Source organism: Molothrus ater, chromosome 12, assembly GCF_012460135.2.
Source record: "Molothrus ater isolate BHLD 08-10-18 breed brown headed cowbird chromosome 12, BPBGC_Mater_1.1, whole genome shotgun sequence".
Taxonomy (NCBI): Eukaryota; Metazoa; Chordata; class Aves; order Passeriformes; family Icteridae; genus Molothrus; species Molothrus ater.
Window position 1 is genome coordinate 12,911,081 of NC_050489.2, and position 27,048 is coordinate 12,938,128.

General features: G+C 47.9%; 1 protein-coding gene across 2 annotated transcripts in view; it reads left to right on the forward strand.

Annotated features, from left to right (window-relative positions):
- Nucleotides 1-27,048, forward strand: part of GNAO1 (G protein subunit alpha o1) — a 141,269-nt gene that overhangs the window by 75,496 nt on the left and 38,725 nt on the right. For both annotated transcript variants that reach the window (XM_036390521.2, XM_036390520.2), the window contains exon 4: nucleotides 18,257-18,417. In XM_036390521.2, coding sequence (XP_036246414.1) covers nucleotides 18,257-18,417 — 161 coding nt within the window. The remainder of the gene's footprint in view (nucleotides 1-18,256; nucleotides 18,418-27,048) is intronic.

Consider the following 27,048-nt stretch of genomic DNA (forward strand, 5'->3'; position numbering starts at 1 on the left):
GCAGGTGTAAAAAAGAAAATTCATTTTAAACATTTGCTTGAGGAACAGATGAATCAGTAAAAAGTAAAGGATAGTGATGTCCATATCTACAGTTGCATCATCAATTAAATGACTGAAATCAGCTTAGAAACTCTGAGGTCTGCCAGCTGCTGGTTTACAAACATAGGAAGGTGTAGTGCCTGAATAAGGTCTCTGTTTGGACCTTGTGCCTTCTCCAAGTTCTTGCAGTACCCAGAACTAGGTTTCTTAACAGGTCTGAAGGTGAGCACTTGGGTGGGTTTGTGTACTGATGACACAAAACTGTTCAAAGAAAGTAGGGAATTTGCTAAAGAGGGTGGAAATGTTTGAATTCAGTAGGAGACATTAACGTCAGGGGAACACATGTCCTTCCACAACCATGAAGCTTTTCCCATCTGCACTGTGGCACTGTGCACACTCAGTGTCAGGGTACAGGGGCTCTCACTCCCCCAGTTTTCCCCACCTCCATGATATCTCTCCATCTTTCAGCATGACAATGAGTAAGGAAAAGCACAGAAATGCCTTTTAACCTTCAGTCTCCATCAAATCAGAATTTCCTGATGATGCATAATGCATAAGCACTTAGTGTGTTCCTTGTGAGGAGGGGTTAATGAGTGAAATGAATTGTGTTGTGCCAGGGCCTAATTCCTTTGGAAAGCTCCTCTCCCCTTCTAGAGCCTCTGGATTTATCTTTCTTAAATAAACACACTTCAGAAATCTTTTGGAGTGTAAATAAGTCAGGGCAGCAGCAAGAAAGCAATTGCCAGTGAATAATTTGTAGAGCTGCTTGCAGCTGGCCCATCCTCCTGGGGCCAGACCTGCTGGTTGGCAATGCCCTGCTTATACCTTGATGATCTTGGTACATAAGCTCCCTCATTTAAAGAGGTTTCCATGATCCCCACTCATTCTTTCCTCCACCCTCCCTCCCTTTTTGAGCTGTAATCGCCAAGACACCGTTGACTGCAAGTACTTCAAACAATAACCTTCTGAATGATTTAGCAATGCAGCTCCTTCAATAACAGGTTCCTCTTGGATGAAATACATTCATATTTATGTAGGACAGAGGTTTTGGAATGCTATTAAATTTACATGGTGAGCTGGCAGAACAGCTATCTTCATCTGATATGAAGAATGGAAAAACAGCCTCTTCACAATAGCAGGGAAATATTTACGAACACAGAAAATTCCTGCCAGTGGGCATTACCCCAGCTGGAGGATGAGGACCATTCACATTAAAATGGAAAAGCTTGTGAGGTTATGAGTCCATCAGGCTGGCCTGGAGCAGTGGGATGGGAAGTTTGCTGGAGTGTTACTTGTTTGACGAGGCCCTAATGGTGGAGCAGGCTTTGTACAGCTTCTCATAGAAATAAAGAAGAGAAAGAAAACTTGCTGGAGTGCAGTGAAAGCAGGTAAGATACCACATCACACAAACTCTGGTTTGGTTTTGGATAGGCAGTGAATGTAGCATGGCCAAAGGTGAGGAAACAGCACTCCCATGGAGCAAGCAAAGCTTTTTCCAGGGCACAGATGTCAGACAGAGAAGGGCACCAGCACCTGACACTGCAGCTCAGAAGGATGTTCCCTGCAAAACACCATTCCTTAGGAGTTTGTTATCCCTAATTCAGCAACATGCAGAGCTCACAGGTGAGTGTTGAAGGCAAGACTCACCACACCCATGACAATAAACAGAAACTGGGTTGACAAAATATTGCCTGCTGTATATCCCTTCAGCTAAGCCTCTAGAGAAAGGCCACAGGCTCATGTCTTGGGCCCTCAGCAGGCATTAACTGCAGATGTAGCCAGACCATGCCTAGCCCAGCCAGAGAGCAGAAGAGGTTCCCCTGGAGCCAAAGAATGAGCCAGAACACAGGTGACAAGGTGAATGAGCCAGAACACAGGTGAGGTCTGCAGTGGGAGATCGATCATGGGCTGTGATGGAAGGGAGAGTGGGTCCACAAGTGGCATGTCCCAAACTTCACCTCCCATATTAAGGCTGGGAGCAGAGCTGCTGGAAAGCTCCTGGGCCACCTTCACATCTCAGCAGGGCAAGGTCATCAAAGACCCACAGGTGCTGTGGATGAGTGATGTACGGGGTAGCCATGAGACAGGGTTCAGCATGAGCAGTCACAGGTCCATCAGGAGTGGCCTTGCTGAGCCCTCTGTGATATGGCACCAGCACCATTGCTGACACTGACCAGCCCCGTGTGTATTTGCAGTGTCTGGGTTTGGGGAGCACTGTGCTGCTCACCAGCTCAGCCCCATGACACTGCTCCCTGTCTCAGGAGTGCTGTGTCAGCAACATCACCAGCCTGGGATGGTTGCAATGGCAATGCTAAGGCTGCCCCCTCCTCCAGCAACTCTGGCCAAGCCAGGATCAGAGCACCCAAGCAAAGATTGCTCAGGCAGGCTCTCCAGTGAGGGAGGAAAGCATCAGAGGAGGGATGCAGGGCTGCTGAGCATACTGCATCCTTTTCCACCTCAGAGCTGTCCTGCTTCTCCCTTCAATGTGAAGGACCCCTTGTTGGCAGGAGAGATGTGACCCTGAGCAGCTGAGTGCCCATGACCTTTGAAGGGCCTGTGGCATTTTTTACAAGAGCAGAGAGGCATTTACAGCCACACTGTGGCCAGCCTCCAAAGCGTGCAGATTACTTTTTGTCTCCTTAAATATTCTTTGTGGTGTCCATCAGCCCTAGAAATGCCAAAAGCACTGGAGCAGCTCCAGCTGAAACAGATAACTTGGTGTTACTCATTTGGCAAAGCAGCATTTTCACCTCCCATCCTAAACTGTTGTGCGTAGTAAGCAGGCTGTTCAATAATCTCTACGTTTAACCTCAGCAGAGGCTGCCCCCCAGTCATTGTCACAGTGGTGGCTCTGTGGTAAATAAGCAGTTGGAAGGAAGAAGTAGTATGGAAATGTATGATCCCTTTATAAAACTCACTGGGCTGGAGGTGGCAAATAACTTCAGCGATTCCCAAATGGCCTCAAAACATAGCGGCTGCAGAGGCAAATTAGTCATTTTATGCTCTAAATACTTAATGTCAGTGCTAAAAATGAAGAGATGGAAGAATGTTGTGGAGAAGCAGATCAGGATGCGGCCAAAAACAAATCCCATGCTCATCTGGCGTGGAGCAGCAGCAGAACCAACGCAGCAGTGTGGGCTTGGCCCTGCCCAGACAGTTCTGTGAGCATCACTGACCAAGCAGCACTATGGATGGGAAACCCATACCCTGTTTCAAATATTGATACCGAAAACCAACAACCTCCTCCCATTTTTTACTGAGAAAATATTTGAGTTGCAGAGTTTGAAACAGAGGTCAGGAAGATGACTTCAAAGGTGCTGTCCACTGACAGGCCAAGGGACATGAAAGGCGCAGCGTGAGGCTTTTCTCCTTGTGTGGGAAATAAGGAGGGGAGAGATAGGAAGCTGGCACTGCAGAACAGAATTTAAGAAAAAATAAAGGACTAACAAGTACAGGCTGTGGTGTGCCTTGAGAGGGATCAATGCAGCAACGCAGGCTCACTGAGGCAGCAGTAATGTGGACCGGGAGCAGCAGAGCCCACAGCTCTCACCCCAGGACAGGCAGAACAGGAGCTGCTCAGAGCCCACCAGGCCAGCTGGTGGGTATTGTATCCACAGGCTTTGAGCTGGGAATGGGGCCTGGTACTTGGGCTCTTTTCCTTGTTTGATTAGCTCCTTTTCCTTTGGCAGCTGAAAAGACACTTGGCAGCACCAGGGCTTCACATCTTGTTGAGTTGAATAGGAGGGAGCAGGGTTTTGGCAGGGACAAAAGAACATACCACTGCTCCATCAATGGCCTCATTACTGAGTGCTGTGGCTCACAAGGAGTGGCAAGGAGAGAAGGAGAGCTTGCTTCTGGTAGGCAGACAAGGGTTGGAAATGCATTTCCAGCCTGACCTATTACTCTGAAGATATCAGCTCAAAGGCAGGTTGAAAGCTTGACAGGTTTTAGCTGTGGAGGAGATGTAAGCATGTATTGTCTATCCCTGGCTGAGGGTCTGGAAGCCAGCCTCAGTGTGTGTGTCTGTTGAGCCCAAGTCAATGAGCTAAGCCACCTGAAGCAGAAGGGTGGCACAGAAAATGAAGAGGCAGGCAGGTTTTTAGGAGGGGGTTAGAGTGCCCTGAGTGCTCAACAGATGCTTATCACCTGATCATGTTAGGACCAAGGGTAACAGGTGTATTGTCCCCTGTTCAGTCCTCTTGAAAAACCAAAACATGAGACATTTGCCAGCAAATACTCCAAAAAGGTATAATCCAGCCACCAGCTGGCTGTATTTTAGCTCTTATTCTACAAACTTATTATAGTATAAATCAATACTATTTATTCATTCAGACATAATGACAAGACTGTCCATGCAAATGCCATTAACAACCTGAGCAGATGCATTTTTAAAGACAACTGGGTGAGAATTTTTTACAACCCAATAATAATGTGTCCTGCAAAATCTATTTTCTCTATCATTATGTCCAAGCGATGGGATTTTCAGGAACATTCATTGTTCCCTGTTGCTAACAATTTACAGTCAAGCCCAGTGTGAATCAGGTTAGGTCAATACCAACTACCTTGGAAAATCCCAGCTCCTGTATTAATATTTTGAACTATTTTGTTGTACAGAGAGTACCACACCATTTATGTCATGTTTAAATGGGGCGAATGCCTTGAAAGTTGTCCAAGAGTATTTGCAAGTGAAAACTCAGCGTGATCTGTAGGAATCATTTCACGTAGAACTGAAGTTCAGCCATGTAGGGATGAAAGTTATGGCAGTGGAAGGTGATCCAGGAACATAGCAAAGGAGTTTAGGATAGAAAATTAGTAAGTGCACAATACTCTCAGTGGGTACTTGCAAGAAGGATGAATTGGGGACAAGAAGGTAAAATGCCTGTGGTGGTTTTGATACAAACACCCAAGTCCCATGCTCTCCCCATTCTTAAATCAAGTCTCATCCCTACTGGCCCATCCTTGAGCCCCAGGAGCTCCCTGTTGCCCAGGGTTTTCCCCACTGAATGTCCCCTGGGAAAAGGGGGGGAGCAGAATGCCTGGTCAGATTGGTCCCCTGCTTTTCCAGCAGCCTGTGCCTGCTGGGCCTGCACTGCAGGTACCCAGCTGCTCTCCAGGAGCCAGGGAGGGTGACACACCAGGGATCAGTGGTGACAGGCCAGCTCTATTGCCCTGCAGGCCGGCTTCCCATGGCAGCCCTCCAGCTCTGGGCAGAGCTATAGGGACCAAATTCCAGCCTTGCTTCTCCAGGGCAATTTTGGAGGAATTCCCTGAAGTTAAGCTAAATTTAAAACCATTTCAAGGAGGAGGAGTGAGAAGCAAACCTCATAATCTCAAAACTTGCTCAGACAGAGGCTCTGCTCTGCACACCAAGATGAATAATAAATAGCAGTCATCCATCCATCCATGCGGATGGATTGGCTCTGCCCACAGCAGACGGTGTGAAAAAAAAGTGTGAGGTGAGCATTTCCCATCAGCTCTCCCTCTGGGAACCTCTTGCCCACATGGTATTGACTGAGAGATGGAACAAAGAAAAAACATTAATTAAATAAAATGTTTTAAGATCAGGCAGGACATCAATGGCTGAGTTGTTCATCATCCCAAAGAGTCTCTGAGGAAGGGAGAGGGAGAGCTTGAGGCCAAGGCTGACTCCAGCCCAGGCCAGAGAGCTGCACTAACAAGCCCTAATGTCCTCTGTCCCTTCCTGGGGGAAGACCCCAGGGAAATGCCCTGGCTCTCTCCTCCCCTCGCTGTGTCAGGAGCCCCTTTCAGGCATGGTGGAGCTCCGTTGTGCTGCTGAGGAGCAGAGACCCAGCCTGGAGGAGCTCCTGACACAATGCCTGTCATGTTCCCAGGGCATCCGTGCCACCCCCTGGGACACAGAGGAAAAGCTCTGGCAGCTTTGGCATCATGATGCTCAGCTTTCAGCACTCCCCTGGGACACAGGGGAGAGGAGAGACAGGAGCAGTCTGGGCTGGCACGGGGGAGCCTCCCCCTCCCTGTCTGATATCAATCCCATAAATGATCCCAGGGGCATTTGACTGCAGCAGGCACTTACATAAGGGCAGCTTGCACATCAGAGCACCCTGGTGGAGCCCCAGACCTGCCTGCCCTCATCAGGGGAGGCTGGTGTCAGACAGGGGCCATGATGGGTGGGACGTGGGGGACACAGGGGTCTGTGCTTTCCCCATGCCTGATGCTCCGAGTCTGCTATCAGGGCAGCTGGCTCAAAAGGCTGTAAGAGCAAAGCCGTCCTTGCAGCCATAGTGAAAGGACTGCACACAGATATTAACACACTGCACAGCTCTGGAAACCTTGGGAAATGGGTGAAAACATGTTTCTTTCCTGGAAGAGCTGAGGGATGCTCTGGTGCTCTGGCACCTCCCACCTGCCTCACTGCCCTGGGCTGTGGAGGGAGGAGGCAGCTCTGGCAATGGGAAACTGGGGTGACCAAAATCAATAGTGAGCTGCAGCCCCGGCTGGGGAGCTCCTGGGACCGGGGAAGTCTCTGCCTTGGACAATAGATTATTTTTAACTAGCTCAAATCTTCAAACTCTGTAGCTTAAAAAGGGGGGGAAAGAAAAGAATAGCTGATTTGTGCAAGCTCGCCTGCTCCCATTAAGTCTGTGGAAGTGGTGCTCTGCATTTCAATGGGGGCAGGACTGAGCTTCTCATGAGATAAATTGCACCCTGTCCCTTTGCATGCTCTGTGCAGCTACTCCTGGCTTGTTTAGCTTCGCTCTTTCCTGGCCCCCCTACGAACACCCCTCCCTCTCTGAAACGCTCCCCAGCAGATTTTTTTGTTGTTGTTGTCATTTAGCTATTCATTTTCCATAGGCTGCCTTCATTCCCGTGGCCTTTTGCAGCTAGGAGACAAGATGTTGCCTTGGAAACAAAGCCCCTTAGATGTTTGGAGTCTCTGGGATTGCTCTGTCTGCTCCCAAGTACTTTTGGGTTATTTTTATTAACCGCACAAAGATGCAGCAGGCTCGTAGCCAAGGCAGAAAGTAGCCCTGGGAGGTGGAGGGAAGGCAAGAGCCTTACTGGCATCATTCACTCCTCTGGGGATGTTTTTCTGCGATGCACCATGGGCTGAATGCCTGCAAGAGAAATGGCATCTCCAGAGAGTGCTGCACAGGCAGGGCTGTTCCTGGGGCTGGGATGGCTGCAGGCAGGCAGAGCTGCAGTACTGCTGTGGAGAGGGGCTTGCCAGGAGAGAAAAAGCCAAAGCAACCAGGAGGGGAAAATAGAGACAAGTTAGGAATTGCAGAATTTGGATTTCTTGGGGCTTCTCACTTTCCAACTAACTGGCTGTGCCATGGAGGGACCCACTGTGCACTCTGCTGCTGAGATGGACATGGTGACTACAGATCTGGGCTGCTTATTTTAGAACAAATCAGATTTTTAGACCCATTAGGCAGCTGTGAAAATCTCTGCTCCCAGGTTTTATTGTCAGCTCTGCTCTGTGCTGCTGGGAGTCCAGGGCAGCACAACCAGACCCTAAACCTGAGCTGTGCTCCCAGCTGGATGGCTGGAGAATACTGGTTACTTCTGCCCCAAATCTGTCTGTGGGAGAAGTCTGACCCATTCTGCAAAGGGGCTCTGGGAGGCAGTCAGTGACTGTTATCACATCCCATTATCCACTGGCATCACTGCATGACACTGCCAAATCCCAGTCCCTCCATAGAGGACATTTTGGAGCAGGCTTTTTCTCCTTTTTCTGCAAAGACATAAAAAAAGAAACAAAACAAAACGAGATTAAAAGAAGCTCTCTAATCCCCGGATGGTAGTTGAAATATTTCCAATCCAGCCAAAGTATTCCATTAAAAACTGAATATAGACAATTTTCCAAGAAATACCCTGTGCAGTATTAGGCTTGTGCCTTGCTGCTCATGTCAGCACAGTCCTCTGCTCTGTACAGCCACCAGGGAGGGCTTCCCACTGCAGCAGCTGCAGGACTTGCAGAGCCAGGGGGGTGGCACAAAGAGAGAGGGAGCACAAAGGGGAAGGAAGGAATGCACTGCAATAGGATGAATGTGAGAGGCAGAGGGTGAGGAGTGGCAGTGCCACCCCCCAGAGATGAGCACCAGCAGCTCACAGTGACAGAGAGCCCCCACCATGGTGCTGAGAGGGTGCAACCATTTCCATGCTTGGCTACAGGCACTGGGGCCATCACCACTGTTCTGTGAGGGTTGAGGTGACCTGTAATGGCAGCAAAGGGTTTTAGGGGGGGATCCACCCTCTATCCTCTATTTATATCACACAGGTTTACACACAAGGGAGCAATTCCATTGTTTTGTGGCATTTTCCACCAGCTGAGCTTCACAGATGCCCAGGCTAGTAAGATGCTCTCAGATTTTCTTATCCCTTCTGGTGCATCCTCACCAGAGCAAGGAAGTCTGCCTCACCCTCACAAGTGTCATAAATGCTGGGTGCTCTTCCCCATTGTTGCTGATTTTTCTTGTCGTTACTACATGATGCCATGGTTACAGAGATGTAGGACTAACCCAGTGACAGCAGCTTATGAGCTTTTTTTGGGTTTGATATTTTTGATGTTATATTTGTGCCAGAAGAATAAATAATAAATATACACAACAGCATCAAAGATTTCTTCCAGCCCCCCCAGCCTATTTCTGCCTACCCTTGTTAAGCTGTTAGAAAGGTAGCTCTCTGCCAGCCACTTATCTTATGAACTATCCTGTCCTCTAATGATGCACCTGAGGTCCCATTTATCCATTTTGTCTGAAAAGAGCAGTTAATAAAAATAAAGTTCCTCTTAATATCCCTGAGAACAGCTTCTCCTGGAACAGCAACACTCACACTCAACCCAACAGATCCTTCCCCTCTGTCTTCCTCTCTTTCCCTTTCCCTCTTCTTCCTCTTCCACCCTCCCCCTATCAAAGGGTTGGGGAAATTTCTTGATGCTCTCGTAAGGAAAATATAGGACATTTTTTCTCTGCAGCAACCTGAAACAATGTGTAAGCAAATCTGTTAGTGTGTGACGTGCCTCAGCTCTGGTAAGGAGGAACTTGCTGGAGGTTAGTCTCTGTAATCCCTGCTGATCAAAGGAAGAACTCCTCCAAGCCTGTTACAAGCACCCAAGTCTTGATTTTGCTGGAAATACAGCAGCACAGGGGAGATTTAACTAAAAATCTGTCTTTCATCTGCTCTGAACTCTGTGGCTCCTCGACCAGTCACTGCTCAACCTCAGCCCCATCAGAGGCAACTTCCATTCACAGCAGAACCTCAGCCAAATGCTCCTCTACCCCCACCTCTGCTCCTCCCTGCAGAGAAGGGTTCACAGTCACCTGGAAATTAAGAGGGAGAGAAGCTAAACAAGGATTTTGTAGTAGTAAGAAGTCATAGGCAAAATTTTGCTAACCAGTCACTCGGTGAATGGCATCTTGTTCCAGTCTGTCCCCTTCACAATGTTAATATCACAGAATCCTAGAATGGTTTAGGTTGGAAGGGACCTTGATCATCTTATTCCAACCTCCCTGCCATGGGCAGGGACACCTCCCACTAGATAATGTTGCCTCAAGTCCCAACCAACCTGCCTTGAGCACTTTCAGGGACGGAGCACCCACGGCTTCTCCGGGCAATCTGTGCCAGCACCTCATCACCCTCACAGGGAAGAATTTCTTCTAATTTCTAATCTAAACCCGCCATGTGTCCATGTGAAGTCTTTCCCCCTTGTCTGGGGTCACCCTGCATCTCCATCATTGGTTCTGTTGCAGCCAGAGACCAAAAAGCAAGAAGCTACCACACCAGCTTGGGTATTTGCTTTGGGAACTGCTGCAAACCCCTTCATTGCCAGGAAAACTCAGCAGTGAGCATCTTGTAGGACATTTGGTGAAAGAGCACAGGACAAAAAACCAGAAAATTTGAGGTGGTGACAACTGAAATTAGAACAGAAAATAAGCTGAGAATGAAGGAGTCCTGATGAAAAAGTTCTTATTCTACTTATTAATAGAACTGGACAGAAATGCTTGATGGAATGGCTAAAAACAGTCTGAAATAAACCAAAATAATTTGTAAAATCTGGTCAAAATCTACAAATCCAGTTAAAATATATGACTCCAGTCAAATTCTACATGTAGTCATGGACAAGAGGAAATTATGTGAGAATTTTTCAAGAGGATTTTGCATTCCTGAAAGGACAAAGTAATTTGTTTTAATTTTCCCAACTTTCATTTAAACCCAAAATTTTTGTTTGAAATTTGATGTACTTCTAAAAAATAATACTGAGCACCTAAATAGCTCAAAATATTTTGATAGGACTTAAGGCAAATGCTTTGGCTGGATGTGAAATTAAATTTTTCAGAGGATTTTGGGTTCACAGGAGAATCCACGTTTCATCCAAGCTGATTTTTAACACCACCTAATTTTTCAGTTCTACTGCCAAGTGGAAGAATTGGTATTCTTTGGCTGCTGTGATGACTAATGCCACATCAGCAGTGCAAGAAATAATTTTGAGACCCCCCCCACATCAGGCACAAAGTTGAGTATGCACAGCAAACCCACTGACTGCGCTGTCAGTGGAGGGCAGTACAAAATCCCTACCCAGATAAGCCAGTTATGGGTTACAGAAGGAATTATGGGTTATGAGAAGAAAAGAGGCAACAGGGAGATGGAATTTATTAACAGGGTTGGGGTGAAGGGAGGGATTTTCCCTCTCCCTGTTTTCCTTTAGGTATATATCTTCAACAGAGATCACCAAGTAAAAAAGGACCGTAAAATGAAACAGGGCTCTTTCTGGTTGAAACACCATCTCTTTCTTTAGGGACAGATGAATGTAACCCACAGGCTTAGTCCCTCATCACAGAGGCACTGGTAAATCTGTGAGATTAATTGTAGAGTGGAGATTAGCACCCACCGTTCAGCATCAAGCTCTGAGCATTAAACTAATTACTAGATTCCAGCACTGCACAACCTCCCAGCAGGAAGGCACTGCCCTATAAACCATCATATACAAGTGGCATTTAGCCAGAGATGTTAAAAAATCTTTCTCCCAGGAATGCACCCACCACAGGAGCTGGTTTCCCTTTCTGCTCCAAAGACAAAGCCTGTTTTCCCCCTTTGTGGTGGGAAAGCTTGGGATGAAACTATGTCCCCTCTGCCCTGCTGCTTTTAACACAGTCACCCAGAGGAATGTTGGTGTGGAAAATCTTAAGAACGTTTCAGGAGTGGAAGATGTACAGGCTAAACCCATCAGTAACTCCCAAACCCAGAGTGGGTTCCCAGAGAATCACCACCACTCCCACTCTGTTCAGCCTCAGCCGTCCGCGTTGCAATGAATGGAAAATATCCATTTATTTTACAAATGCCAGGAGCCAGTGCAGCTCCCCCACCTGTGCTCCCACTGTGGCATCTCAGGCATTTCCCTGCCGTTTACTGCAGCACAAATACTCCAGTGCTGTTACATTTTATGGACTTCTACCCAGCAGAGGATATTAGGGAGAGGAGAAGGGCAGTAAGCTGCAAGGATTTTGCTCTCTCATCTTTCCATGTTTCCAGCCTGCTCCTCAGCACTGCGGCAGAGCTGTTCCCTGCAGAGCATGAAGCCATGCGGCTAATGTCCCCCATCTGTGACTCTCTGCCTCATCCCCTCCCTGGTGGGCAGTGCTGTCTGTGCCTGCATGGCCTGAAAGTCCTCAGTGAGGATGACATTTGGGCTTTCAGGTCCTGTACCCAGACCCTTTGCTCAGTGCTTGTAGGGCAGAGGGCCCATTAAAGTATCCTGTTCTTGAAGCGATGCTGGGGGAGCCTGCAGTGGCTCTTGGACTCTTGGGGATGCCCTCTTCTTGAAATAGAGAGGACTGGGATGGACAGAGTGCTGTTTTCTTTCCTGCCTTTGCAGCTAGTGGGTCAGGACCTATTTTGAGACCATTTAACACATGCTTTCTGGCTTCCCCATTCTTGCCTGGAAAAATCAGGTCAGCTACCCACCGCGTTTGTCTCGCCCAGCTCTGGAGCTACTCTGAGCTCCTCAAGCAGAGGGGAGGACCCTGCATTTCCTAGAAAAAAGGAAATTCAGGAAATAACTTGTCCTTGCAGGTTGAGTTCTGTATTGTTGGGTTGTGGGTTTTTCCCCTAATAGTGAATGCACCACTATTTTCTACAGGATGTGGAGCTATAGGAATTCTTACTGTGGTGGTGGGCAGCTGGCAGCCCAAGAGCTGAGTCTAGTCCATGCATTATCCAGTCTCTGCATTGCCAGATACTCACCAGTCCAAGCAAACCAGGAATATTATTTTATATGTGTTGAAGGGGAAGAAGGGGAAAAGAGGGTAATACCCACATAAGGGCTGGCAAATTTTATTTGATCAACTCAGTATCATCCAGAATGGGAATGAAGGTAGTACTGAACTCAGAGCAGTTGGCCTGCTGCAAGAATCATCATGATTTCCAATATCAGTCCTGCTCAATGTCTGCCCAAACAGGAAGCAGCAGACAGAAAAAAACAGCTATAACAAGGTTTCAGGCTAGAGATCCTAGACCACTTCCCAGACACACAGAACTGTTTGGCCAAGACAGTCAGAGGTGATGGTGCCATCTTGGCTCCAGAAGGATGCGAAAACCAGGGCTGTGCTAACTGCCAGCCGGACAGCACAAGCTCACGAGAAGATCTGGATGTCACTGTGGCTGCCTGGTTGTGTTTTCTGTACACAAGTCTGTCTGCTCCCAGACAGACAGCAGCCCTTCAGCACTGTATCCAAGTCAGCCAACCTTTTTGTGAGAGGTTTGCATGAGGGTGGATGGCTACTGTGACTCTGTGGAAAGCCAGCCATCTCTAACTTAACGTTTTAGGCTTAGCTTTGTTGTGTGATGCAGACTGCTAGAGAGCCCTATGCTGAGCTTTTGGGTAAACACCATTTCCCAGACCACTGGGGTCTCTGTCCAGAGTTTTGCATTTCCACCTCCAGCTAACAACAGTGAAGAGGGGAAGTTTGGGTGGAAGTTACCACCTCAAGGTAATCTCCAAAGGGATAGATATTAATAAGCCACTGGATAGATTTTTACCTGCTCAGTGCCTTCCAGGATCTCTCAGCAAGCCAAATGCCAAGCCAAGGTGGGAGGCCTCAATTAAATGTTCTGAGGGTAGATGGAAGGGTGCAGGAGGAAAGCTGCCTCTCCCACGATGCACAGCAGCTGCTTAATGCCAGACAGACTTCCACAGATTGAGAGGTCAGCTCTGAAACACAGATGTGTGAGAAAGAGAGGGAGAGTGAGGGGGAGAGTCATAGATGTAGCTATTTATTCAGTGTCTACAAAAACTTCTATGGACTTGGAGCTGGGCCCTGGAAATCTCTGGAAAAGACATATTTACCAGCCATGCTTTGTTTCCAGGATTTAATCAGGCTGAAAATCACTGGCTTTTGCTGCAATGCAACCACTCTTTGGCTGGAAGTGGGGTCCATATTTCTGAGACAGTCTGTAAGGAGAAGGGAGAGGTTTTCAGTTTGTGAGACACGTTCTGCCGTGAAGTTACAGGACATCATTTTTCACTGGAGCAGCAGAGGCAGACACTGCTGTGACCTGAGATCAGGATCTGGTCCCCCACAAGGGTTCCCTTCCAGGGATGTCCTTTTTGGATGCTGGATGGTGTCTAGACATCAGTTTGATTATCCCCAGGTTCATGACTCATGATGGCCACCATTATTCCCACGAGATTGCTTGCTGATGACTGGCACTGTGCTGATTTGCCTCGTACCACCAGCCAAACTGAAGTGCTTATAGTGCTCATCTTTTCCCCCACTGCATGGATTTTCTGAAATGTCTGAGAAGCAGCTCCTGGTACAACCACCCACCAGATGAAATTGCCCCAGGGTTAACCTTTGAGACAGGCTAAGTGACAAGTATCATTAATCAGAGCAAATAATAGCAAAAAAAAAATTATATTTACTGGGATTTAGTTCACCAAAAGGAAAGGACAGTGCAGTGTGGCACACCAGCTCATACCTCTGTTGGCTATAACACAGCACAGCTCTGTAAGGTTTAGCAGATTTGTACCACACAGCTTCACACAAGGTTTTGCCTCTCCCCCTTAAAATTCTCCTTCCAGAAAACTATTCCTTTTGGAAAAAAAATTAAAATAAAAAGTCTCCTAGTCTGTGTCCAGGCAACTTCAAAGGATCAGAGCTAGGATTTGCCCTGGGATAGTCAGAGATGGGTACCTGGGTCCTACTCCAGTCTGACCCTAGAACAGCCAGGGCAGCAGCAGCTTTGCTGGTACCTTTGTAGTGCAGCTCTGCTGGTATCTCTGTGAGCACCTGTCATGGGTGGTGGTGAGAAACAAGTAATTAGGGGTGCTCTATATCAGGGTGATGGAAAATAACCTGCTTGCAGAGACAAACACAACTGCCAGTAGTGTCAGACTGCAGGGAGGGGCCCCTCTCCCTTCCAGCCAGGTAACACATTAATTGGGCTGTGTGCCTGTTGCAAGTGAAGTCACAAGTTTGTATGCTGAGCACAGGCTGTGAGCTTGGTGACAGTGACAGATGGGAGACAATTAAATAACTGCAGTTATATCCAGGTTGGGGAGAGAGCAGATCCCCTTTTGAACTGGATTTGTGGTGCACAGGTATGCCCACAACCTGGGGTTAGCAATGACACGTGCCAACTGCCCACTGTGTTTACAAGCTTCTTGTTCACACCTGCCTGTGGATTTCAGACCCTGCCCTGGCCTTACAGAACCCTCTCCATTCCCCAACCAGAATGGAGGTCTGCTCTTTAGTAAAGCCTTGTTTGGTCTCCTGGCTTGATGTCTAAAGGCTGGATGTCTAATTTCACCTTAGCACAGTCTCTAAGCTCAGCTGTCTCCCCGAGCCATGCCCAGCCAGCTTTAATTCTCCTGTAGGTAGATAGAATCAGCATTCAGGAATGACACAAAGTGTCAAACCCCACTCACCATAATGAGCTTCCCAAGGCATTCAGCTCAGGTGTTAGGGTTTCACCTGCTATGGGAAGTGCAAGGCACTGGAGAGTGGCAGCAGGAGGTGTCAGAATGCTGCAGAGACAGGCTGGGATGCTCGTGCTGGGTAAGAACCAGCACAAAGGAGACCAGCCTGACCTCTCACCCTCCTCCCAGATGTTTTGTTCCAAGACAGAAGACAGAGCAGCTGGGAATGGCAGAGGCAGCAGTGGTGGAATGAGCCCTGCACCATTTTGTAGCTCCTTCCAGCAATGCCAGGGACCAAGCACTGCCTATTTTTAGCTGCCGAGGTAGCTGAAATACCACCGAGATGTTCATTAACAGCAGCCCTGTCGGGTGGGAACTGCAAGGCAGGGGAATGGGGGGCTGGTTTGCCTGTTTTGTTTTGCTTTATTTAATTGCTGGCTGCAGTACAGAGGCAGAGCATGGCAGGAGGCTCAGCTCCTCTCACCTCGGGAAAAGCAGGAGCAGCACACCCAGGGGAGGCAGGCATGGAAAAGTCAATCAGGCAGTATTTAAAAATCTACCTGCTGGGCCCAGGGGAAGTTGGAGATTTTAATGTCATTCCCAGCTTGAGACACAGCCTGGAGAGTGAGAAAAGAAAGGGGTATCTTCTCTTCTTGGATCCTTAATTGCTCGTTAAATCATCTAACAAATGCCTGAACTCCTGGATGGCCCCATGCTCCTTAAGAGAGGGACTTCAGCCTTGGCAGGGGGAAGGGGTATTTTTAAAAGTACTCATTGCACCTGCTTTTTCTGGATCTGTGAAACCAAGAGTTCAGTGGTTCACTCTGTAAAATAAAACTAAGTCTGGAATATTGTTACTACTGTTCAGCAGAAGCAATAAACTTTCCTTTGAGATCTTCCCCTGTTTCAGCCTGCTGACTCTGTCTGCCCTGCAGGCAGGTGTCCATGCTGTGGGAGGAGAGCCTCTCCTGTCCCCAAAAGGGACCTCCAGTAACTGCAGAGGAGCATGTACCAAAATAATCCCCTGCCCTACGTGCTCAGCCTCACTTCTGGCCCGACAGACTCACAGAAAACCACAGCCAGAATTGTCTGTGCCTGGTCACTCCCATTCTGCCTTGTCATTGCTGTTCATCTCTGTCTTCTGCTCAAAACCCCCCTGTGCTGGGTCTTACTCACAGGGAGCTGCCACAAGTCTCAGTAGTTGAAAAGGTGATGCAGCTATTTCCCAGCACAGAAAATATGATGTCTGTGCCATTGCCTCTGATGTTTTGCAAAAAAGCAGCCTGCAGTTAAATCCACAAAACTCAGAAGAAGCCCAGACCATGCAAGTGACAGCTGGAGAGCTTCAAATGTGCTTTGCCATGCAGACAGATGGACAGATCTGTGACTTATACCTGTAACCCCCTCCAGCAGTCAAGATAACACACAAAGGCATCTTTCTACCTGACTGGAAGCATGGATGCTTTTCCTGCATCACCCATACACAAATACTGGGGCCAAGGCAGACTGCAGCCATTAGCAGGTTTTAGGTCATTTAGAGTCTGTGAAAAGAGCAGAACTGCTGCTCCAGCAGGGCAGGCAAACCATACAGATGATTTATGAATATTCACTCAGCTCACAAAGCACTCCAGGGCAGAAAACAAGCTTTTGAAATTAACTGAACTCTTCAAGGTTCTTCGTTTGTCTTGGCTTTGAGGTGTGAGTCACCAATATTTTTTCTCCAAAATGAGCAGAGTCTGTACAGAGGGCTGGGAGGATTCCTGGGCACTAAAATACGATTTTAAGTGCCCTGTGAGAAAGATTTTATGTTCATAAAGCCTTCAAAGCATAGAGTCCACCCCATTAAGTTTTATGGGATACAATCCTGAGACATACAGTACTGAGACTTCTTCAGCCCATAAAGGCTGCATGTTCAGGGCACCTGAGGCTCTTTCATTGAGCACTAAAATCTCCAGCAGCTTCAGTCTCCAGTGCTTTCGGTTTGGTGCCCTGCAATTTTTCCACAGTTTCAGTGTTCAACAGAGAGGTTACAGATTCTGATCCTGACCATGCAGACCCTGCCATACACTTGTCATTCCCATCCATACAATAAGGTTATTGTGGTGCTCCTCACTTCTAATTGTCCCCAGCAAAGCATGAGCAGAGCCTGCACTCCCTTCTCGAGATTTGTGTTTCTGGTCTGCACTTGCTGGCTTAGATCAAACACCCTGGAAGGCAAAGATTTCCACCTGCATTTGGCCAAGAATGGGTTCAGTCTAGCACACAAGAGACAAAAGAGTAAAACAAGAAATCTTCACAAGTTTGCTGCACACACACAAGGAACAAGAGCTCCTCTTTTCCAGTTAATTATAGCAATAATAACTGGGTTTGTTTCAGCTAGTAGAAATATGAGATTTTCAAAGCAATGAAAGAAAATCTCTGCAGATTAGTCAACATCCCAAGAGTTTCAGGAGTCTGTGGGTGCTGTGGGAGTTTACTTCTTGCAGAGCAAGCAGAGGGGGTCATGAATTTTGGTGTCCTTCTACACAAACGAGTGAGGCATAAGCCACTGTAGACTATTACAGGAAGGCTGAACTCAGCTATTCCAAGGCTGTCTAGACATTCCCATCCTAAATCTGAGACATCTTCCAGACCCAAGTTGTGTCAGAGCACTATCCTCCAGAAAACATTGCTGTCCCAGTGAATCTCATTTTTTCTCACCAAAAAAGATTCCATCTGAAAATGGCCAGCTGGCCCTGCCCCCACTGCCATGCTCTGTAGCCGTGGGAGATTCCTCTCCCTCTGAGTCACAGAGCACCACAGCCAGACAAGGTGGTCTGCATTAACATGAATTAGCCCTCCTAGCAGGGGCTCATAGCAAAAAACAAGAATTTAGGAAAAGCAGTAAAGCAGCATCTGGAAAAAATTGTTTCTGGAGTCTTTCTGTAGTTCTTTCTGATACAAAGCCCCCACTTCAGCAAGTTTCCACTTCCAGTTAAAGCAAGGCGTTGCTGCTAACAATTTTAAATACCCTTGTACATGTATGAATTCCTATCTGTTCCCATGAAATTCCACACGTGCAGTGCAGACTGCTTTGTCTGGTGAATAGAAATATTTGTTGATATGAGGCAGATTGCACAAGCAATCTTTTTCCTTGTGATTTCCTTCCTCCATCCTCCTCTTGCCCTTTCAGGTGGATCACACAGTGTGGATGTTAAAGCCCCATCTTGAGAAACACGGCCTCTTTACTCCTGATGGTTTGGTGAACTGTTTGTGAAATCTCTGGCTCCAAATTCTGCCTGAAGCATCTATGTGAGCTCTTGTTGCTTTCCTCTGCAGGCTGATGCCAAGATGGTCTGCGATGTCGTAAGTCGGATGGAGGACACAGAGCCCTTCTCTCCAGAGCTGCTGTCAGCTATGATGAGGCTCTGGGCAGACTCTGGGATCCAGGAATGCTTCAACCGGTCCCGGGAATATCAGCTTAACGACTCAGCCCAATAGTGAGTATCCCTTCCATGGCCTTGCATGTTAAAAAGCTGCATTTGGATTTGGTAAAGTTTTAACTGAAGTGAATGATCTCATAGCAGTGGAGCTAAACGTGTCTCTGCTTACAGTGTGGATGTGTGTTGTGTCACAGGCCACTTCAAAGCACAAAGGATCAGGCAGGACATTCATGTCCTCTGTTGGCCAGGCTGGGGTCAGGTCTGTGACCCCAAGGCCAGGTTCCCAAACAGCTCCCAAATGTCTCAAGGTAGGTTCTTGCAAACATGGATCTAGTGAATTTAGGCAGATCAACCTGCAGGCACAGCAGATGGCTTCTTTGTCTGACTGAGAACAGAAGGATGTTCAGTGTCTCCCCAGTTTCAGTTCAGACCTGCTTGTAATGATAATTGATCCAATACATTTGCTTCCACCTAGGCCAAGAGACCAAAGGCTTTCATCCCATAATTTCAACCATAGCATCTGTTGCAGTCAGGCAAAATGCCCCTGGCCCTGGACTGTGTCTTGGGCAAGAGTCAGCCAAAAGTGGTAAAGTATAAACATAAGGACCAGGCAGGCAGAGAGAATTCATTTCCCCAGATGCACCCTTGGACCTTTTGGTAACCAGGGAAACAGAAACTTCCCAATGGTGTCAGGCAATGCTATGTCCATGCTTTTGGCTGTCACAATATCCCACATCAACAAGTTCAGCAGCTGTTTCCTGCACTTCTGGAGTTGTTATTGTGTTTGGATTGTGTTTGGATTGTTTGGCATCTCAGCTTGGGGTGTTCCTGGATATCAAACACACAGCCCAGGCACTGCTGTGGCTGCTGGTTTTGTTCTGTGTGGTGGGGCTGGTGCTCCCAGCTGCACCAGCTGCTGCCACCCAAGCTGGCAGGGCAGCTGGGGAGAGCAGCTCTTGAGGTGCTGCAGCAGAAGGCAAGTGATGAAACATCATTTGGCATTGATGGAAAACTGGATGGGAAGCCTGCAGATGTGTGGTGGTGACACAGCATCCCACCCAACCATGATCACACCTCAGAGATGATCCTGGAATTCTGCTGCCTTTTAATCAGTACTAGGTGGATGATGGTTTTAATCTGTATTTCATTGCCTCTAGCAGAAAAATAAGCTTTGTCTTGCCAGCAGCTTTTTCTCTTTTTTCTTCTTTTTTTCACAAAATAAGGGTATGATGGCATAAACATACCTTTAGAGATATAAATTATCTAAAATGCCAGTCCTAATTGCATTACACCTTTGTGAAAAAACCTTCAATTGTTTTAGAGCCAATTACCTTGAGGAAAGTATTTTGATTTTCCTTCCATGCAAGATAGCAGTTGAAAATAATAAGCAGAGCCCTCCCAATATGACCAGCTGCTGTGCAATTCATCAGCAAGAGCTCTGAAACCACAATCAGTTTCTAGACATCAACTGAAGAGCCTCTGTGCTGTAGTATTCACAGCAATTGCAATCTAGGGGTTGCAGCCCAGCCAAATGAATTCTGGTGTCTCTGACAAGATCTCCTGCATCCAGATGAGGATGGGTGGCCCTCTGTGCCAGGGCAGTGCTGTGATGCCTCTCTCTTAGCTACACTGTGAGCTGTGTTGTGGCTGGACACCTCTCTCTGGGCCAGGTTGGATGGGGAAGCTGGAGATAACAAAGTCCTTCTCATTTACAGCCCTGCTGCTGCTCAGGAGCCTCTGGTGGTTGCACCACTAGGAACAAAGATGTTGTCACATGGCAGGGCACAAAACACATCCTTCTGCACCTCTAGGCCTTGGTGCCATCACAGGACATGGTGGTGCAAGTGAGAGCTCAGATGGCACTTATTCACGCCCAGTGGACTCCCAGTGAAAAAAAAGCATATATTTTATTTAATTCTTCAATGCTTTGGGGTTGTTTACTTCTGCATGAGTGGAAGATTTGAGATAGTTTTATATTTTTTTCCCACCCTGGAAAAAGGCTTGTCTTTATATCACTTTATTGACAGTGATAATTTAAATCACTAACAACTACAAAATGTCTTTTCATTAGGTGTGAGAAAAATAAATTCCAGACAAGAACTGAATTCTAAGTTCCCCCAAGTCTGAAAAACAGTGACAGGCAGTGAGCTGCACTAGCATTTTATTTCAGGCTTCTCTTGGTTTTAAGCCTTAGGGACTGGCATTTTCCTGGCAGGAGGGAAGTTTCCTGCAGGAGTTGGAGATTGTGCTCCATAGCTGCTCAGCACGTGCCACAAGGCCTGAAGGCACCAGTGGCCAGGTCGTGTTGTGGCCAGCACAGGTGAGACCTTCAGGAGTGCTCTGGGCACTTCCCTTCACTCCAGGAACCACCCACCAAATGCCCTGAATGCTTTCAGAGCCTCCCCCTGCTGCTTGGCTATTTCTAAGGAGCCACCACCTGGGCTTCTCTGAGTCAGTGCTGCTGTTGTCTTTAATTGTTCTTCCAGTGCTTTACCTTGAGTTTTTTTAAATGGCTGGGACAACAGGCCTTCTGTTGCAGCCCCTGGGAGACCAAGTCACAGGCTAATCAACAGCCTGCAAGGGTCAGCAGCATGGCTCTTACCAGTCTGTCATCAATTTGACTGAAAATAAGTTTAATCTTTTGTGTTAGACTAAACAAGAAGTGAGTGTTAGCTCCCTCCTGGAGCCAGATGGGCCAGAGCACGTTGCTTTCTAGCCTCTGATACATGCAGACAAATATGGATTTCCTGCAAAGCTTTGTTTCTTTTGGGACCTAAAGTCAGCCAGTCCTTAGCAAGGATTTCGTAGTTGCTGCAAAGGAGCAGTAGAAAACAGCACTTTTACAAAGGAGGAAGAGGGAAGGTTCTGTAATGGACCCCCTGTGTCTTGGACTGCAAAAAGCAAAACCATAAGGAAGGCAAGACAAGGGAAGAGAGTAAGATGTAGCAATTGGTTTCATCTTTTTTTGTTACTGCATTTTTTTGTAGTTCCCTAAGGCAAATTTACGGGTGGGTTGCGTTCCACATTCCTAATATCTTGATTATGTTTTTATTCCTACTTAGGCTCCTCTTCCTTTCTTGTCTCTATGCCTAGGAGCTAAATCTACCTCTGATCATCAAAGAGTCTGGGCAATGCTGATGTCTTTTTCTTCTCCAGCCAGTTTCTGTCTGTGGAAGCACATCTGTGACCCACATTTTGCTTTCAAAATCAGCAAAACAGAGGTTTCCAGCTGGTTTCCTTAATCTCCTACTTTTGTTCAGATTTTAAAATTGTCTTGTGTTTCCTAGCCTCGAGTTCCTAACTAGGCTGGTCAGTGGAGTGCAGCACATAGGGCAAGTCTGATCTTAAGCACCCAGGGATGGGGACTGGCTTTGAGCAGCCTCCAAACTTCAGGAGGGAAATGGAGCAGACAGAGCATCCACACGAGCACTAATTTTCCCTGTGCATCTCCAAACAGGAACAGGCCCTGCAAGATGTGTAGGCAGAGACAGTTTGCAAGTACACAGACACAAAAAAGCCAGAACCTATCTCAAGTTCTTCTCCTCCTGCTTCCAAGTACTTTGAAAGATCATTTGATAATGCCAGGGCTGTGAAACTACCGAGAAAATGTAAAATATTTTAGGCCTGCATTCAACCCATCCATCTTCACACATATCAGAGGTGTCAGGGCTAGGAAGTTTGTTGCCTTTGGCTCCCTCCATCAGGAGCCAAGGAAGAGAGAGATGCCTCTGAGGAGGGGTACAGACCTTAGTGCTCAGTGGAGAAAGAGAAATGCAATTGTGTTTGTTGCTCTAGCACAGCTAACCACAGCACTGACATCTCAAGTCTGTGCCAAATACCGGACAACACTTTGGTTATTTCAACTTCAAGAATTGGTCTGGCAGTGCCTTACAGAAAAACGGCACCAGACTCAGAATAAAATACTGCAGTGCCTTCCTTCTCACCCCATCTTGTGTGGGACTGTTTTCTGATCTATTTTCTTGCAAGAGAATTGTCTTTTCACAACGCTATCACCTTCCCTACTGATTCTTACTGCATCCCACGTGCCAACACACACTTTGCATCAAAAAAGCAGTTAAGAAAGTAGAGCCAGATGTTGTTGTGATGTGGTGAATGGCTTCCAGATTGAGCCCTGACAAGGCAGCATTGGAACAGACTGCCCAGAGAGGCTGTAAAATCTCCATCCTTGGAAGTGCTCAACACTGAGCCACCTGAGCTAATTTTCAAACTGAATTTAACTTTGAAGTTGGTCCTGCTTTGAAAAGGGGGATGGGCCAGATGAACTCCAGAGCTCCAACCCACACTGGCACTCTTGGGTTTGTTCTTTTTCCCTTCACTCTTTCTCTGATAACACTGGGTTTAAAAGAGAGAAAGGGTCTTGGAGGTTTGCTGCAGTTTCCTGTGTCTAGTCAAGCAGGACCATGCAGCTCTATGATAATGTCCACATCCCACAAGTCCCATGGTCTAAACATTTACCTTGCTGGCTTCACCAGCAAGGCAAACATTTAAACCAAGGGACTCGTGGGACTTGGTCATTATGCAGGACTGTCAGGACATGATCCATTTTAATGAGCTGCAATTGTTTCTGGCACGCCCAGACTGAAGAAAGAAAAATTATAGGTCATGGTTTTTCATTAATATTCCCATCAGGTGTGTAGATTCCATTTTCCCATCACAGCTTTTGCATTAGAATATGGTTTTCTGCACACCCATCTTACTCGTGCCTGTCACTTGCGCTCCCTTGCATTTAATTGGAGGCAGTAGCAGCATAAATGGAACAATCCAATTAATTGGGATGACTTGCATTGCGCTGTTTATTGAACAATGCACCTTTGTGTCTTGGAGCCCAATAAAGCAGAAAGGAAAAATACATCACAAGTGTAGAGGTAGGTACATTTGTCTGAATTTATGGTTTAATTTACCCCAGTAAGTAAATATGCCCGCCAGCGCTGAATAATCAAGTTCCCCTACAACAAGAAAAACAAAACAGTCCATAAAGGCCGGAGCTGGTTGACTGGAATCACCAACCTTGCTCCATTCCCACAAATGAGATGCAAATCTATTTCCAGGGAGGGGCAGCTCTGCAATGTCTGCAGGTGCTGGTGCTGGCTCTGGAGTGGGGCTGTTTCTTGGCAGTGCAAGGTGAGGGAGACATGAGCAATCTGAGCTTCAGCCTGTTATAGTCTTGCAGGGCTTGGGCTTGGGAGAGGTCTTAGGTTTCCTTATTATCCTCATAAATTAAGGAATTGCTGTTATTATATGGCTTCACCTAGGGCTGACTGTGAGGTGGGAGAAGAGCACAATAGGAAAGACATTGTTTCATTGTTTTTTAAATCAGCTGGATGTTTCCAGCATCTCCCCCTAAGTCTTCATCCATCTGGAACACCCAATTTCGCTAAAATTGGATACAAACTCTCCAGGGGCTGCCTCTGTTGGCCCAAAGCAGAGTGGAGACCACATCAGATTATCTTGACAGTATGTGTTAAGTCACCTTTCTATCCCCCCAAACACTGACAGGAAAGCAGGAGGATTGAGCTTCTTTGGCAGAAAACTCCCAGGCAGAGAGGTCTGCAGGACTCTGCATAACACAGCCCCATCCTAAGATATTGGATCTCTTAATAGTGCCCATCCCACTTGGCCCCTCTCAGACCCCAGGGCAGAGCTCCCCAGACCCTCCCTCTTTTGGGGAACAGCTCTGAAGAGACACAGGAGGTACAGACTGCCCTGCAAGGAAGAGCAGAGAAGCTCCATAGGTGATTCATTCCTTGAGCACAAAGGCATAGCAGTACCTGCCACCTCCCTGCCATTTTTCATTCTGTGTTCCATCGTAACTGCGTTGTCTTTGGCCTCAGATTAGTAAAATCTTGACACCCTGAGTAAGTAAATTGGTATTTAATGAGACACAATTAAATGGGCTCATCAGATCAGGGCTGTCCCCATTTTGGCAAAGCTCACACCAAAAGGGTAGGAGCTGAGGTAGTTCACACTGCCTGGAGGAGGAGACACTGCAAGAGCTTGGAAATCATCTCTTCTCTTTTCACATTTTGCTTAGTGGTGAGGAGCAGCCAGCACCATCTATAAACACAGCACAGGGCATCCCCCCAAGGAAACCTGCTGAACCACAGTCCTGAACCCCAGATAATCTGTTCTCATCTCCAACTGACAGACCCAACAGGAATTTCTTCCTGCCTTGTGAAGGGCTGTGGGTGACAGATTTGGCGCAGAAAGATTTGACTTTTTTTGGCTGAGTATTTGTGTATTTTTAGGCTGAAATGTCCTTATGAAACCAGCTGGAGCTGGCAGGCTGCCACCAAGGGTTGAGGTTGGGTTTTTTTTGTTCCGTTCAGTTTGTTTTTTCCCTGCTGCCCCTATTGCTGGCTGCATCCTCCCTCTCCCACCCTTCCTCAGGCAGCACTCACACCCTGCAGTGAGCCCCTCACTGTGTCTCCCACCTTTCACCCCAAGCTCCTCATCACACCAGGGCGTGGCAGTGCTGGGATGCGGCTTCACAGCCAGGCAGTCCAGACTCTCCTGGGAGCTCACAGCTCCTGCTCCTCCTCCCCTGCAAAGCCAAGGAATCCAAGCTTCCCTCTCCCTTCTCTGCACCCTCAGGTTTGATGTACAGTGCACCTCCAGCTCCACCATCACACCCTGCCCTGCAAGACAAACAGCATCACTCACACAGGCTGAGGGCAGGAGATGGTGAGGGGTGCTGAGGGGTGCCCCAGAGAGGCTCTCAGGGTAACCATTGCTCCTAGAAGCTCCTTAGGGAATTGGATATCTCTAGTGAGGCATTTATCCCCCCGTGTGTGTGATTCCTGCTTTCTGCCAGCCAGTCAGGACCCAGCTCTGTGCACCTGGGGCTCTGAGCCCTGTCCCCCAGCATCGTCTGTGACCACGTGGGGACATGGGCTGCTCTCAGCCTCCTGACTCTGCAGTGTGTCTGCAGGAAAATCTGTCAGGAGCCCACCACGGCTCCTCACACGGCTGGCATCAGGGCTGGCACCATCTGTGAGGCTGGGAGGTGAGCCTGGCCCTGGCGTGTGCTTTCCCCATGTATTTGCTACCCATTTGAAATCCTTAAATGGCAAAGAATGGCAGGAATGTAGGGGTTTCTTTGGAGGCAGTCTCCAGGATGGAGCAAGCTGTCTTCCACACAGGTCTGCAGGCACCATGGTGAGATGCTGCACAGCTGCCTGTGCCCCCCCTCCCCGAGTCCTATCCCAGAAATCATCCCAGTTTGTAAGGAAAAGTTGAAAAAGGAATTTGCTGCAGTCCAGGGTAGCAGCACATTGGGAACTCTGGGGCAGAACTGCCTGCACCAGCCATGGGGTGAACAGCCCAGGAGGAGCCACTCCAGCCTAGGACAGGGCCCTGCTAAGCAGGACAGATCAGCTCTGTGTGCTCAGGATCCAGTTATCTTCCTTTCCTCGCCTTCACAGTTTTTGATTCTTCCATGGATCATCCCATTCTCCATCCTGTGCCCTGCTCAGGGCTCTGACACCACTGTGCCAGAGTGGTGCCATTCATCAGCCCCAGGGCGCAGGAGAGCTCCAAAGGCTTTTGAGTGACTGCCAGGAGTGTGCAACTGCTGCCACTCATCCCCCCAGTCCCTCCTGGGGACCAGACAGTGCACATACACACTCACCCTTCCCACTAGAAGAATGCAGCATCCCCATCCTCAGGTTAGGAGTTTTATCCAAAATCCAACTTTAAGGTTAGGAGTTAAATCCAAAACCAATCACAAGCCTAGCTAAAACTCCGTTTTTCAGAATATATTAAGAGAACCATTGGAAAATTGCTTTTATCTGCTGCTTCCTGAACCCTCTGGCTTGTACTTTAAAGTCTTTTGTCTGTGAACAGGAGAGCTGGAAAACCCTTTTTTATTTCCTTAAGCAAATAGCCCATCTAATATCCAGCCTTGAGGGGCTTGAGAGAACAAAAATGAAGGGAAAAAACCCAAGGATGTAGCAAACGTTGTGACAAGCTGTAAAATCAGCAGATCACAGGACTCAGCAATGATGGGTTTGAAACAGCAGATCTGTGCCCATGACGGGAGGGTGGCACAGCCTCTGTTGGGAAGGCAGAGCTCCCCAGCCCCCGTGGTGCTGTTGGCCAGCAGGCTGCAGCTCCTTGTCACGCTCCCGGTGGGGACAATGACACGGAGCTGTTGGTGGGGACAATGACACTGGGGCTGTTGATGGGGACAATGACACAGCGCTGTTGATGGGGACAATGACACTGGGGCTGTTGATGGGGACAATGACACAGGGCTGTTGATGGGGACAATGACACGGCGCGGTTGATGGGGACAATGACACGGAGCTGTTGGTGGGGACAATGACACTGGGGCTGTTGATGGGGACAGTGACATGGAGCTGTTGATGGGGACAATGACACGGCGCGGTTGATGGGGACAATGACACAGGGCTGTTGATGGGGACAATGACACGGAGCTGTTGGTGGGGACAATGACACAGGGCTGTTGATGGGGACAATGACACGGCGCGGTTGATGGGGACAATGACACTGGGCCTGTTGATGGGGACAATGACACTGGGGCTGTTGGTGGGGACAATGACACGGCGCGGTTGATGGGGACAATGACACTGGGGCTGTTGGTGGGGACAATGACACAGGGCTGTTGGTGGGGACAATGACACGGCGCGGTTGATGGGGACAATGACA